The 14,889-nt window shown below is 35.3% G+C and overlaps 1 protein-coding gene across 1 annotated transcript in view; it reads right to left on the reverse strand.

Annotated features, from left to right (window-relative positions):
- Positions 1 to 14,889, reverse strand: part of COL25A1 (collagen type XXV alpha 1 chain) — a 433,173-nt gene that overhangs the window by 24,993 nt on the left and 393,291 nt on the right. Inside the window, exons 23-30 of the mRNA XM_033106318.1 lie at positions 14,683 to 14,706; positions 14,027 to 14,071; positions 10,554 to 10,598; positions 8,248 to 8,328; positions 7,304 to 7,366; positions 6,632 to 6,682; positions 4,583 to 4,609; positions 1,242 to 1,322 (exon numbers count right to left, since the gene is read on the reverse strand). Coding sequence (XP_032962209.1) covers positions 1,242 to 1,322; positions 4,583 to 4,609; positions 6,632 to 6,682; positions 7,304 to 7,366; positions 8,248 to 8,328; positions 10,554 to 10,598; positions 14,027 to 14,071; positions 14,683 to 14,706 — 417 coding nt within the window. The remainder of the gene's footprint in view (positions 1 to 1,241; positions 1,323 to 4,582; positions 4,610 to 6,631; positions 6,683 to 7,303; positions 7,367 to 8,247; positions 8,329 to 10,553; positions 10,599 to 14,026; positions 14,072 to 14,682; positions 14,707 to 14,889) is intronic.

Consider the following 14,889-nt stretch of genomic DNA (forward strand, 5'->3'; position numbering starts at 1 on the left):
GGGAATATTTTAAAGAGATCAGATTGAGGGTTTAAATAAAATAGAAATCCAAACTTCCTTTTGCCTTTTCGTATTTACTTTCTTCAGAGTCACCATTATTATAACATTTAAAAATAAATAGGGAGATGGTAAAATTTTTGCACTGATAATATTACAATTACCTGGGATGTGAATTAATGACTCATATATGTTATAGAGGTTTTATGCCTGGGGTTCATTAAATGGGTGTGATTTAACCTATGCTCTAATACAAGGCTTATATCATTCATTCAATAAATGAATATATACTGAGTATCTACTACAGGACTTATATATATAAGGCACTGGCTATTAAGAGATAGTACCCACAGGAAAAAGTAAAACAGGTAGTCAGTAACCTTTTTATATGTAAATTATGTGTATAAACTATTTTCTATTATCAATTTCATGTCCTATTTTAATAATGTAATCTATAATGTTCTTTATTGATTTTTATCTGCATTCACTGAATAGACAGAATGTTAAAAGCTTGAAACTAAAACCTCATATTCAATAATCATTAAAAAAAATTTTTTTTTAAATCTTTTTTTTTTTAATTGTTGTAGAAAGAAGACTGGCATAAAGTGCCCGAAAGGTAAAAATCTCCTGCCCCCCTTCTTGTTGTTAAAAATAAAAATCTCTAAACAACTGCAAAATACTTCTTCCATCCTATCCATTATTACCACAAGAACCTCATAAGACAGCATTTCCAAAACAAACAACATACAACATTTAGACCACGATATAGTTGATTAATATAAGGGGCCGCAGCACTGACCTCACGCCATCAGCAATGGCCAATTGCATACCTGCCACCAACAGAGGGCTACAGTATGGGTATTAAAGGAGAAAAATAAATTGAGGGAGAATTTTGAACTGCACTAAATTATAAAAACTGTTGGGAGAAATTATGAAATAATCAGCACAATCCTTTTTGAAAGAGGAGAGTGATGGGTGAAGAAGTGTCAGTTTTAAAAGAGGAAGGTTGGCACGTATGTAATTGAAGGACAGAACACTTATGGCATTGTGTGTTATGGGGTATTCCTCTGACAAAGAGCAGACATCAGGGAACACAACTGGGCTGAGCTCTGCACTAACATAACGTGCTCTCCAATTACAGAAATCTTAACTGTAAGATAGTCACCGAGTAAACCAGAGTTGTTGCTTAGGGGAGAAAGGAAAGTCTGAGATTTGCACTGAAATGGAAAGTTTTCTTTACTTACTGGAAGACCAAGGGGTCCTCTGTCACCCTTTTGACCTGGTTCACCCTTCAATCCTTTAACACCATTTAACCCTGGTTCACCCTAAATGCAAAAGCAAATGCCAATTTTGGTTGCTATCACGGGCATTTCAACTGTGAGAGAAGAGAGCCAGTCTCTGAAATGATTGCAGATTCCAGTTTTAGGTAACAGCTGAGTCAGGCTAGATTTGTCTTGTATCAGTTCAAAATTAACTTTTAAAAAATTAAAAATAAGCTGAAATTGACAATTCAATAATATTCTAAGAAGCAAAAGATCCTTACAATCAAAATATATACAACTAAGTTCCTGAGTTTTTCAGTTACATCTCGAGAAATTGGTGTCATGCTACACTGTTCTGACCAAGCAAATCAAAGACAATCAGGGTGCAGGACGTGGGAGGGGGTTCAGTAGAGAAACCCACTCTGCTGCAATGGAAAACTGGAATATGCAGGACAGTGTTAAATACAGTCATTTTAAGCCTTTAAGCATTTTGCCCAGGGTAATGCACTGAAAATATAGCAGCCGATGTTTGAAGTAATGTCATTTAGTGAGTGAGTCCTCATTCACTGACATTGCCATGTCAGATCCCTACATGGATTATGCAATGCAGTAGACAACAAATAGCCAATTCCAGAAGAGAATATGAAGATCACAGAACTCACACGCTGTTTTACTAACTGTCCATGTGCCCAGTGTTAGAGTAAAGCAGGTTTGAATTTAACTTAGGGTGAAATTTTAAAAAGCTGTGAGAAGTGATAAATTCTGTTGACTCTGTTTTTTTAAAAAATCTAAGAATACAGTACACCTATTTTCTATCAGTAGTATGTTAGAAATAGAATTCTGACCTGTTCCTTTTCAACTTTTAAGCACAGACATTAATTTCATCAAGAAAATCTTGAAAGATTTATGAAAGGAAGATGATTTCAGTCTCAAATGTCCTGTAGAGACTTTCTGGCTGGAGTGGGAAGAGGGAGAGGTTATGTTTACATAGCAGAAGGGCAGTATTTTCCCCATTTGCCTGATGATGAAAATCAGTGCATAGCTTGCTAAATATAAAAAATCCAGGGCCCCACCTAGACCTTAGTAGGAGAGGAAATGTGTATTTTTAATAAGCCTTCCAGGTAATTCTTTTCATCAATAAATTCTGGGACCCAGCTTATCCTTGGAAACATGCTATATATTTGAACTTTCAAAGGGGTCACAAAGTGATGAATGCATTTGGACACACCTAGTGAAATTTTGGGATTCTACAGATAGGATGATCACAGTGCTGCCATTATAGGAAATCCAAATGTGCTGTGGTTGGTAAAGTACGATCCTGGGAGTGTCACAGAGCTAGAGGTAATGTAAGGTTAAGGCCAAGGCTCAATAGTCAACTCAGTTAACTGGTCTAAACTTGAGGTACACGACTTTGCATGTGTGTGGCCTTCCAGCAAGTGGTCTTGAGATGATGAATTGGCAGGAAAGCCTTGGTAGTCTGTGAAATTCTTTACTGAGGAATCAGGTGATACCTAGGAGTGGGCATTAATTGAGAAGATGAGTTTATAAATAATCAAATTCATTGGCAAGAAGACTAAATTTCAATGCTGGACCTAAATTCTAGTTCCAGATCTGTCATTTAATGAGCAGTGTAATTTAGGGTAAATAACCAAAATTTCCTGGTCCTATAGTGTACCATCTATAAAATCAAGGAACAAACACAGATAATCTGTGAGGTCTTTGAAACTTTATAAACATTCTCTGAAATCTATGTTTTAAGCATGATTAAAGTGTAGGCAAAAAAAAAAAAAATCATTGCATTTTAGATAGCAAAAGAATCTTGGGCATGTATTCATCTAATGGTGATGGGATATCTGAATCACTCATGGAATTAAAAACACAGTCTTGGTGACTTTAGTCCGAGGCATTACAATTTGGCTGGTCTTTAGAGGTGCCTTATCATCCAAGGAGAAGCCAAGAGTGCGGAAAGAGGCGCAGAGAGGTTAGAGAACTACTAAGACCATAAAGCTGATAGATGGGTTCTCTCTCTCACCACCAGAATGGTGCTCTTACCCCAAACTATAATCCATGCTTTTGAGACACGGTCACTCATGGGTCTTATCAGAAGGTAAGGTAAAGAAGACTAAAGAGGCATAAACTCTTCCCATGGTGGGGCGAGTCATTTGCCTGAGGAAACTCAGATTTCTGCAGTCAGACCAATACCTCTGCCACTCCGAAAGCTGGGTGGGCCAGAGGGAATCCCCAGAGAAGAGAGTGGGCTGCCTTTCTGATGCCTAGTGCCAACATTCATGTGCTCCCCCACCCGCACCATTTAAATGCACCAACTCACTACTGAGGAGCTTTCAGGAGTACTTGAACCTTCTCTCAAGCAGCCGTGAGGACTAGCTAAAATTTTCTGTTCAGAACAAAGCATCAAATCACAGGATAACAACTGACATTTCTTGGGTGTTTATCAACAACTGCACCGGATATTTTGCTAAGAGTTTTATAATCATACCTCATTCAATCAGCACAACCCTATATGGTAGGTTGCCTAGTTGAGTAAATGAAGGATCAGAGGGAGTAAATAATCTGCCCAAGGTAACAGCCTGTCAGGGGCAAAGCTGAGATTCCAACATAGGTCTGCATCACATGTGCTCCCTGGAAGAAGATTGTCTTTCAGGGCTCACTTTTATTCTCTAAGGTGCCCTCTTGGTCTACACAAAGGCAGAGAACAGGTGGAAACCATCTTCACAATATAAGCTGCACTAATGCTGACAAGGAGGGGATACTCTCTATTGCTCTCTCGTTAATCCAGAGTATAGAATATATGAATGTGATGCAATCTTCTCCTTAATATAGCATACCTCATACACCCCCTCCATTCTAGACTCGTGACCTCTGGGGGAGAACAAAATTAAGATACTGGATAGTCAAAACTTGAGTTGCAATACTGATATATGACAAGAAATATCAATAACATGTACGACTAAATGTGCAACTAAAGTTACTATAATGAGAAAGCATGTGGACTAGTCTGAGAACCTTGTCAGATTTACTTCTAAATGGTTGATTTTGAGTATGTTATGGTTAGTGATTTAAGAACTTATATAGTGAAAAGGGAAAAAGGCAAAATGGGGAATAATTCATCTCCAGGTGATGTCACTTAAATTTGTTCTAAGTCATTCTGTTTTATGAGATTTAAACATCTGGATACTTAAAGGCTTAAAGATTATCAACATTACTTGACAAGTAAATAAGACAGGACAGACATGCTTCCATCATGCTTCTCCATGATTAACAAGGAAACAGAAATCAAATAATCAAGGGATTTGTTACATTACCTTTGGTCCAGGAAGTCCATGGGGTCCCTGAAAATGAAAAACACAACTTTTAATTAAGAACTGATTCACTGTTTCCCAGCAGAAGTGATTACATAAAATAACAAAAGAGGTATAAAACAAGAATCTCATTGTTTAAGACACAGCGAGAGGTAGGCCAGTGGATGTTATCACTGGTGAAAGTTCATTCCAGCTCCTGGATTGTTCAGTAATAGGAAAATCATTAATAGCAATTCTTTCTGTTAAACACCTGTGAGAGGGAGGGAGGAATCTGAAAGGGTTACATGGAATTAAAAAATAGAAAACAAAGTATTGTGAACCCACACTACTCCAATTTCTCAAATTCCCATCTGAAAAAAAAATCTAGCTGGAATATATGAAATACTTTATAAGTTTATATGGAATACAGATAGCTCTTAAAAGAGAAATTTGCCAAAGAAAAGTCCCAGATTTTAAGTACCAGTTAAAAGAGGACCTTTTCCATTTCTAACTGCTCTAGACTCAGGTGTTGAGGAATCTAAAGTAGAAAAGAAATGAAAGATGATAATCAAGTCTGGAACCCTGTTGTATCAGTTATTTAATTTATGACTAATGAAAGGATTATAATACAGTAGTGGTAAGCATTATTATTTAGAATGCTTTTATTTTTACAAAAATGAATTCTTCAAGGTTCTTATAACCAATATTTACCAATGGAAGGAAGTCATATTGCATGCATGAATCAGGGCTTTTCCCCTGTATTTTGTGGAAAAATCTAAATATAGAGACTAAATACCCAATCTAAATTAACTAAAGGTTACTGTGAATTGCTTTAAACTTCCAAGTGATTTAAACAAGCCATTAGAGAGGAGTATTTAAATACCCATCAGTGAAATCATAAAACAGTAGGAAAATTGTTTTATCGAGCAATGCATAGATATTTGTTAGGTATGTCTACATTGGAATAATATTTTCTCTTCAGATAAGTTGTGGATAAGTATTTTCAGAAAATGATATTTTATCAAATATTCTTATCTCATTTTAGTAATGATTTAAAATTCCTTTGAACTAATTAATTTTATGATAGAACAGGATATCATGTTTTGAAATTCAATCTTCTAACTTAACACAGAGTATAAAAAAGCCAAAAGCATGCTATTTACTTAATTCTTAACAAACTGTTTAATTTTAAGAAAATAAGTTTAATTATAATTGTTTTGTGGATAAAATAGAAATGACAATTAGTAATAAACAGATGATTGGATCTGGGGCTACTCTCTGTGGCTCAGATCACTGCAATGATGCTCTTTCATAGAGCAGTAGGAGGAAAGAGTGGCCCACAGTTTATTTAATCCATATGATTAGTTAAACCTTAGACCTGAATGTGACCTTAGAAACTGCCACACTTGTCTCCATTCTGCCCCAGTCAAAAGCATTCAAAACACTCTGCATTCCATGTTCCAGTCTTAACAAAGCTGTCATTAGGTAGACATTTGGAAAATTACACTGGTTTAATGGCTGCCTTCCTCACTGGACAGACGTTCTATGAGGGCATGGTCATTGTCTCCATTGGTCAGTGATGGATACTTGCAGTAAACATTGTATCCACCAAAGTACCATAAACGTACAAAGGAAAAGATTCCATAATATATGTCGTCTGTAGAACTGAGCTTCAATTTTTATCATATTATTTTATAAATGTTCTTACTGAACATTTCATTAAAGGTTAGAAACATTCATTAATGGCTACAGATATTTTGCTACTAATGGCCTAGAACAGTGATTGGTTAAAATGATTTTCCGATGTTGATGTCATAAGGTTGGAGGAAAGCTTGCCAAATCTGTCTGTCTTCAACTTTCCTATCACAAAACTATCTCTTCCCAATGGATGTGTTTGGGGGAGTAAATGACAATACTGTAAAGTCAGTATATCTCAAAGCAACTCGTATTTTCTATCCATTCCATGAGAGCAGTACAAAATACAATCTGGCTGTTTGGAGGAATGCATTCATGTTTTCTATAGTAGCATGCTCATAAATAAGTGATTACATTTTGGAGAGAAGAGAGACTTACCATGGGGCCTGGTGGGCCATGGGGCCCTGGTGGGCCTGGTGGGCCTATGATCTGTATGTCCAAAAAATAAACATGGATTTGGTTACTTCATTTAGACAAGGTGGTTTGGCTTGAATCTTTTGCCGGGGTTCTGCTAAGGCCACTAATAGTTGCAGAGAAAGAAGGATACTGGAAGAAGTGATGTGTTTGATTCTCTAGGTTTAGAAATTTCTTCACGAGAACAAAAACTTAGAAAAAAATACAGTTGTTTCACAACAGCCAGAATAAATCAAAACTACATTAAAAGAAAAGGAAGCAACTGATTACCAAGAAATGCTATAGTGCCATAACCACTATTAAACTTTCATATATTTCACTAAGTAACAACAGGGTTCTAAAGAAAAAAGAATGTATGTTCTATATTCACAAAGCTCTATATTCACAACAACAAGCGTTGTGGGAAAACCATTGATTTTCTCCCCAGGATTAGACAGTCTTCTGAAAAATTGCCTCTGGGACATTGTGTCTCTCATTGTACAAGGCCAACAGATATTTCTTCTACAGTTTGACAAACCAATGGGTTGACGGTCTTTCCATTTTTGATAAGCCATCTGACACAGGTTGAACTAGATGAATAATAGGCCCGTTTCAGAGTTTTTCAGAAACCATGGAAGGTTAGCCATATAGACTTACGGAAGGGCCCTGAGGACCTGGCAATCCAGAGTCTCCTTTGTCCCCTTTCATTCCATTGGCACCCTACAAATAACCATTAAGAGAGTTGAGCTAGTCAAGTTATTTCCAAAGTGTAAGAAACAGCTGAAATTTCTCCCCAAACCCATCATACTCTTGATATTTTTATAATATTACACGTATGATAAGTAAAAGAAGGATTTATCTCCCTGCGTTTTAGCCTTAAACAGCAAGCTTCCTCAAGCCCCAGGACTGTGCGTAATATGTGAAATAAAATATAAAGTAAACACAAAGTTAGGTTTGATTGGTTAAACTTATATATTTGCTTAATATATCAGATTATAAACGTTATATTTTTTATGATGACGCTCACTTTCTAAGGCAAAGGTCAGTCTTTTAACTGTTGTCATTGACACTTATTTATACATTTCCTTGTTTTTAAAAAAGATCAAGGGCAGTGAGGTTTTCTATTTTTCGTCCTACTTTTTTTTTTTTTTTTGCAGTTTCCCCTCCCAATTTTCAGTAAATATTATGAGTGACAAAAACCCATAAAAACACCATCCCATAGTATCATACACATAAAGAACACATTCCAGAGTGATTTGTTTTTTAATTGTTTTACGTTGTTCAGTTAATTTTTTTTATCATGGTTTATTTTTAAATGATCAGTTATCACCATCTTATTCATGCTAAATGAAAGTGACCAACTTTATTTTACTGCATTCTAGTGAAAATAATTCAGGAAAACATGAAGTTTTTTTTATAATTCATTGGCTTAGATGCTTTAAAATTTGTTTTAGAAACCCAGCTGTAGTGATTAATCAATAATACTCCAATTATTTAAAACTAAGACTATCATATGAACCATTAGATGATACTGCAGCTTATAATACAATTCTCCTGATAGCTTTTTTAATGTGAACACATCACAAAAAGTATAAACATACCGGTAATCCAGGAAGTCCGATTCCTCCTTTTTCACCTGGCATACCTGGGTCCCCCACATCTCCCTTTGAACCTTTGAGTCCCTACAAAGTGACATGGTTTGCATTTAAGAATCATACTGACCCTTGATAGTTACATCCTAGGGAACACAGAATTCTAGATCAATTTTGTCAATAGATAGGTCCTACACAGAGACGATCCTCATTTTCATTTTTAGGTAGAGTTATTTCTTGGAGCAACCTTCTACACTGAATCAATACTATTTACCTATATAATAAAAGTGATTAAATTCTATGACTTAGGCCATTTAAGTATGGAACATATGAACTTAGGTGTTGACATCATTTCTCTTGATTCCATAGTTTTACCTGGCAGCTAATTCTACATCACCAGTCCTGAAAACAATTTAATGGATTTAATTCTCAAGAGTACAATATACATTTGAACCGGACCTAGTGTTATAATAACAAAGGTCCAAATAAATTTCTCCTATCTTCACCCACTGTACTCCCCTTAAAAGCAGGCAGAAGTTCCCACACCATCAGTTTTCAATGGTCCAATCTACAGACAGGTAAATCACTCACTGCACACTTTTGATCAATCCATGCTTAGAAATACTTCAGCTTTTCCACAATGTTCTTATTTTGTTCTTATGAAATCTCTTTGAGGTGATCCAAGTTGTTATTTTTATTCGCCTTTTTACAGTGAGGAAATAGATAAATCTGTATTTTGAATGCTAACAAATCTGAATTTTGCGATACTAATACTGAAATTAATTTATGTTGTTAAGTGTTTTCATCAAAGAGAACTCAATGTGATATGACCAGATGACCCATTCTTCAGTGGAGATAATCATAGCAAGGGGCTCCAGGGCTATACAACCTATTCATCTTTTCTATACTAAAACCACTGTGGATAGAAATGTGTCTCTTCTTGTTACTTATACCTATTTCATAGCACCTACTGAAGAATCACTCACTAGGTGGGTGAGAGGGTAGGTAGGTGTCTCAGTGGATAAATGAATCTTATTGGTAAGTCAGACCCTGGTTGATTTTAGGAATCTAGTGATAGCAGAAGACTAGCCAACCTACTGCACTTAGTAGCAGGAGAAGACCTTGTAAGGCCTATAAGAAAAAAAAAATCCAGCTATTGGATATTTAGGGACCATGGGTTATGTTGTTACATATGTCAATTTATTTATAATGACTAACAATGGGAAAGGTAATATACAAGCAGGTTTTAAAATTCTAATGTGATCTCTAATTGACATAGCAATCATCTAAAGTCTCTTTAACTACAACGTTTACTTAACGTGATATCATGTAATTTCAACATACATCTCTGATATTAAAATAACTCTTCTCTTAAACTTAATTTCCTTATCTAATACTGTCTTCTAGGAAGTACATTTCACTAACTGCATCAAGAATCCCCTTGATTTCTTATGATCTACTTGATTTTAGCTATTTCTTAGGTAAATAATGGGAGCTCAGAAAAACCAAATAGCTTAAAACTAATCCTGTGATTCGATTCTGAATTTTGAATACTGTTCACAGTCTCCTGGCCAGATTCTTTTTGGCTTATCAGCCAAAGCCAGCCCAGGGCTTGTTTTGGCACATGCTGGATGTTTTTTAAAAATTTAAGGGTTGTTAAAAAAAAAAAAAGTGACAAAGACTGTATGTGCCCTGCAAAGCCTAAAACATTTACTTACTATCTGATCAATTATAGGAAAAGTTTGCCAACCTCTGTTTTGGGGGAAACCCTTGGAGAAACCACCACATTCTGCAAAGCTACTAAAGTGCTGCTTGTTTCTGTCTTTTCTAATGCTCTAGAAAATTAGGTATAATCTTTTTTGCGAAAAGAAAACATTGTCAAAATAACACAAGCAATATCTAATTTTGTGGAAACTATGGTCACTAATTTTCATCTTGAATTATTTGTATTCACTGACAAAAATTAGGCTATTCTTACTAAATTGGTAATAATTTTACAAGTCTATTGAAAGTTTACAAAGGTACCACTGGTAGATTGACAAGAAGTAGTAAGACAAAAACGAAAGCATCATATGGTAGCTTGTACTCGTATGTTTCTGCAAAAAAACAAACAACCAAAAAAAACCTGTCTAAAACTAATTTCTTTTCTTTTGTTTTAAATTTCTTTTTAAAGTTAATGTAGTCTCCAGAACAGATGGTGAAAAAAAGAGAGGATATCATGTATCAACACTCATGCCTTTTTGGCTTAAACCTATAATAAAAGTAGTGATCAATAATGATGCTTTAAATGACAGTATGTATTCTTTGAAAATTACCTGCTCTCCATCAACTCCTGGGATTCCTGGAGATCCTGGCTCTCCCTGTTAAGATAAAAATTGATGGCTTCCTTCCATTTATCATTGGTAGCATACTAAACTAAATAAATATGTTGCTAGTTGGTAACAGCACAATTTGACTTTCAGCAAATGCATCATAATCCAAGAATACTCTTACATCATACCACATATCTAAACTAAGTGAAATAACATTTTCTTGAATATCATGTACAACAATACTTATATGTAGTTGAGATCCAATGTTTTTATTCTTTTTTTCCCATGTGAGATGCTGGCTAAAAAAAAGAATTAGTGAAAGAAAACTGATAGAGATCGTTTGATGGCTTACCATATTCTACAGCAACAACCTATAGGCCTCAGTTTGTTAATTTTTTTTCTTCTGAAACAGACTTTATGATTGTTTGAACCATGGACACAAATTCATAATGATTGCAAATGTGTTACTTTCAGATAAGCCTCACTGAAGGACATAATAAATCAGATAATATCTTAATCCACATAAAATTGCTTTTGGATCAATTCAATTTCCTCTACTATGCTAGGAATGAACTAAATTTAATATTTATATTATGATTTATTAGAACCCTTGACAAACCCAAAATATATAGATTTATGTTTTCTTAACTGAGGATCTTCTATTAAAAACAAACTTAAACAATGTGCTAGAGATTTATTCAAACAACAAATGTCCAGTCACCTTTCGGCTGGAAAGGTACTGAAAAAATTATTTGAAAGGCAAGATATTTTATATCAATGAATTACGTATTTGGATTCCATTATAAATATCCCTGCTTTCCACATTGTGGAAACTTTGTAAAAACAGGTCTTTTGAGGGTGAGTGGCCTGCCTCACAGACAGATTTTCAAGGGAGCTGACTTGAGGCTGTATTTTTCTAGAAAGGCTTGTTTGGTAATGTTATAAACCACGGTATTGGAATGGCTAGAGCTCTTTTCCCTGGTAAAAACTTTAAGAGCTATTGGCCACAGCATGAAATTTGAGCTTCCCAGTGTTTAAGAAGGCATGACAAACAAATGAAAAAAGAAAAGAAAGACATTTCCTTATTTCAGATTTCCTGCTCTTTGTGGTAGCAGCAAAGTTTATTTTGCCACAAACAAGCCTGCTGAGGTTGAATGCAACTGGCTAGCCTTAGTTTCATTCCGTCTGAATACTTGTCAGCACTCTGGGTCCAATAATGATTGCTTTGCTAAACTTTTACCTTTAAAATGTGACCCATGAATATTTAAAAGAAAAACATAATTCATGAGTTATTCATTTATCCTTCAGCCATCGAGAGTAGTTTGTAAAGTTATTGGATGGGCAAGAGGTTGAACACTCCCCGTTTGATAAAGGAAGGAGAAATGGTAATTGAATAGATTCCCATTCATTCTGAAGCTGAGTCCTGAGTGAGAATGGGTTTTATATTTGACTCTGGTTGTATTTGTGGCTCATTGCCATCTGCATTTCACCCTAATTATCCCAACTTTCTCAAGGAGAGATCATGGAAAGCATAAAGGACTATGTCAACTAACTTAAGATCTCAAATACAAGACCATTGTGAGGTGTGAGGGGTGGGACAGAGTGACAGCACAGTGGAAGGGTGGCAGCAGTAAGAGTTAAGAGGGGAAGAATAACCGCTTCCATGTACCCCACTTGTCTAGACATTCATTTGGCCAATTTCCCCATCTTTAAATATCAGCTTGAAGCCATCCTTGATTCCCAAGGCAGAGATGGGTTTTCCCATTTTGATTTTAATCAAAACATTTATTCTATTTGTAGATAATTATTGCTTTACTTGCAATATTACTTTACTTCCTCCCCAGGCTGTAAGCACCTTATTGAAACTCCTTAATATACTTTGGTATCTTTACTAGATATTAGTATTTATCACAGAGTAGAGGCTCAAAAATTACTTATTGACTAACTGAATTAAAAAGTGAATAGCAATTGGATTATAAAACAAGGGGGATGTGGATTTTGGCTAGGTCGTCCTTTTTGCCCCTTTGGGTCAACGGATGGGTACCTTTTGGGCTTTTGTAGGCCTTTGGGGTGTAAAGGAGAGTAAAGTCCCGGATGTTGTTCAGGTTTGTAGGGAATGAGGTACGTATTTAGCACTGGGGAGAATTTTGGTTCTGGAGACTTAGCCAAGTGAAGAGATGAACCAGAAATTCAGACCTTGGTTGACTCTACACAAAGAAAAAAGGAATCTGTATATCTCCTCGTAGGTTGTCTACTCCAGCTCATCAATATATTTAAGATAAGAATCCAGACCGACTTGCTCACCAGGAATAAAGATTGTGTGTGACTGGAGCATTTGTGTGAGTGTGTGAATGTGTGTGTGTGTGTGTGTGTGTGTGTGTGTGTGTGTGTGTGTGTGTGTGTGTGTTACATCTCTCAGGGACCAGAATGTGGTGGAGAAATAGAAAGTTAAAAATGCCAAACTTACATTGCTATACAGGAAATCTGTTTGAAATTAAGATCTATGTTCAAATATATCTCACATAGCCAAAGAACTCAGTAATATTTTACTTTATACTCCTTTTTTTAATAGAAAAAAATTACATTTTTATGCTAGCTTTCTCTGTTTTTAAGTATCTTGAAAGGTAAGTGTACAAAAGCTGGTGTGTGTGTGTGTGTGTGTGTGTGTGTGTGTGTATGATAGACTTAGCAAATAAACTGCTTTAAGAGGCATAAACAAAAAATGGATTTCTAAACTACTTGAATCGACTACAAAAATTCAATGACGAAAGTCATATTTCAACACATGTAACTCAGTTCTGAAAAGCTAGAGTGACTGGCCTCGTGTTAATTGATCAAATGTGCTTGTATAACTAAGCTTTAGATTGGAGGGAAAAATTTAACGCCACCAACAAATTTCAGATATAATCAAGTAATTCTAGGTTTCTACAGTTCATTGCTGGTATGTTTCATTAGATAAGATGTAAATGGCAGAATGTCTGAATATGTATAACAGGATATGTTATAAAAAATGACTCAAAAATAACTCCTAAAATTGTCATTTGTGGATGCATAATGCTAGAGCTTCCCTCCAAAGGATTGGAGGGAAGAGTATTTTTTAGCGTCAGAGTAAATGTTCCTTCGATCCTCCTCTATTTAAATATTTTCCTTTCTTCATATACTACAATTAGTGTTTTTTACATTTACAATTTCTGTAAAACTTGTTCTTCCCTTGTCTAATATTCTGTTTTTCTGAATGTCCTTCTTCTAAATTTAATGCCATTCCTATTTCTCTACTTTACTTCCTAATTTTGCTTTTGTTCTGATCCCTCTTCCTTTAGGCCAAACATGAATTTCTATTCTTAGCTCTTATAAGTAATATTGTTGATCTCAGCTTCTCTAACATTTTGTAAGATTCATTTTCAAAGATACACTTATTTAGTATGGGATTCTCTGCACCACATGTGATAAATGGAAACAAGTAAAATAAGAATAACCTTTGGCCCCTGTAGTCCTTGAGGTCCTGGTGGTCCAGGGGGACCCTAAATCCAGAAGAGACAAAGTTTAAAAAGTAACCAAGCGCATGCATTAAATTTTATGCTTTAAATAAGTACACTATATACCTTCCTAATTTTATCATAATCAAATGTCCCCCAATATTGATTTACAATGATGAAAAATTTCACCAGTTACAGAATTATAAATACTACCTGCTTACACACAAAAACATCAACAAACATTTAGGCCAAAATAATACTGAAGATGCTTTTGAGTTGATTCATAAGACAGTGTAAAATTGCTGTCCCACATTCATTTTGTTGGGTTAAATTTGCTTGCTAATATTATCTGAGTTTCTAGACATTTCTCCTCTCCCCCTCCAAAGGCTTTGATTTCCCGAACACCAAAGAACAAAGCTGTATTATTAAGATAAGGCTAAAGATTTTAAGAAAAACAGCTCCTTTTTTCTTGACATTTTTCATGAAGCACACAGAGTGATTCAACTGGGGCAAATGTTGTAAAAGGTTATTAGCATAAGAAAACATAAAGTTAAACATCAGATAAAAATAATTGCTACATTAGTACCATTATAGGCAGCATGCATCAACATTAAATACAAAGCCACAAACCACAGAAATCATGCAATAGGAGTTACCGTGACAGTTAAGGTGGTAATCCTCTGTTGGGAAAATGCATTGATAAAGACAGTTACCTATCTTGTGTGCCAAAGTACAATAATACATTTCTGAAACAATCAACTTTTTGAACATGTTTTTGCAAGACTGATGTCATCGGAATTGACAAGATACTGAGAGCATATTATCTTCAAAGGAATACAATATATTGTAAAGTTTCTTTTAAA

The sequence above is a fragment of the Rhinolophus ferrumequinum genome, chromosome 5, assembly GCF_004115265.2.
Source record: "Rhinolophus ferrumequinum isolate MPI-CBG mRhiFer1 chromosome 5, mRhiFer1_v1.p, whole genome shotgun sequence".
NCBI classification, from domain to species: Eukaryota; Metazoa; Chordata; class Mammalia; order Chiroptera; family Rhinolophidae; genus Rhinolophus; species Rhinolophus ferrumequinum.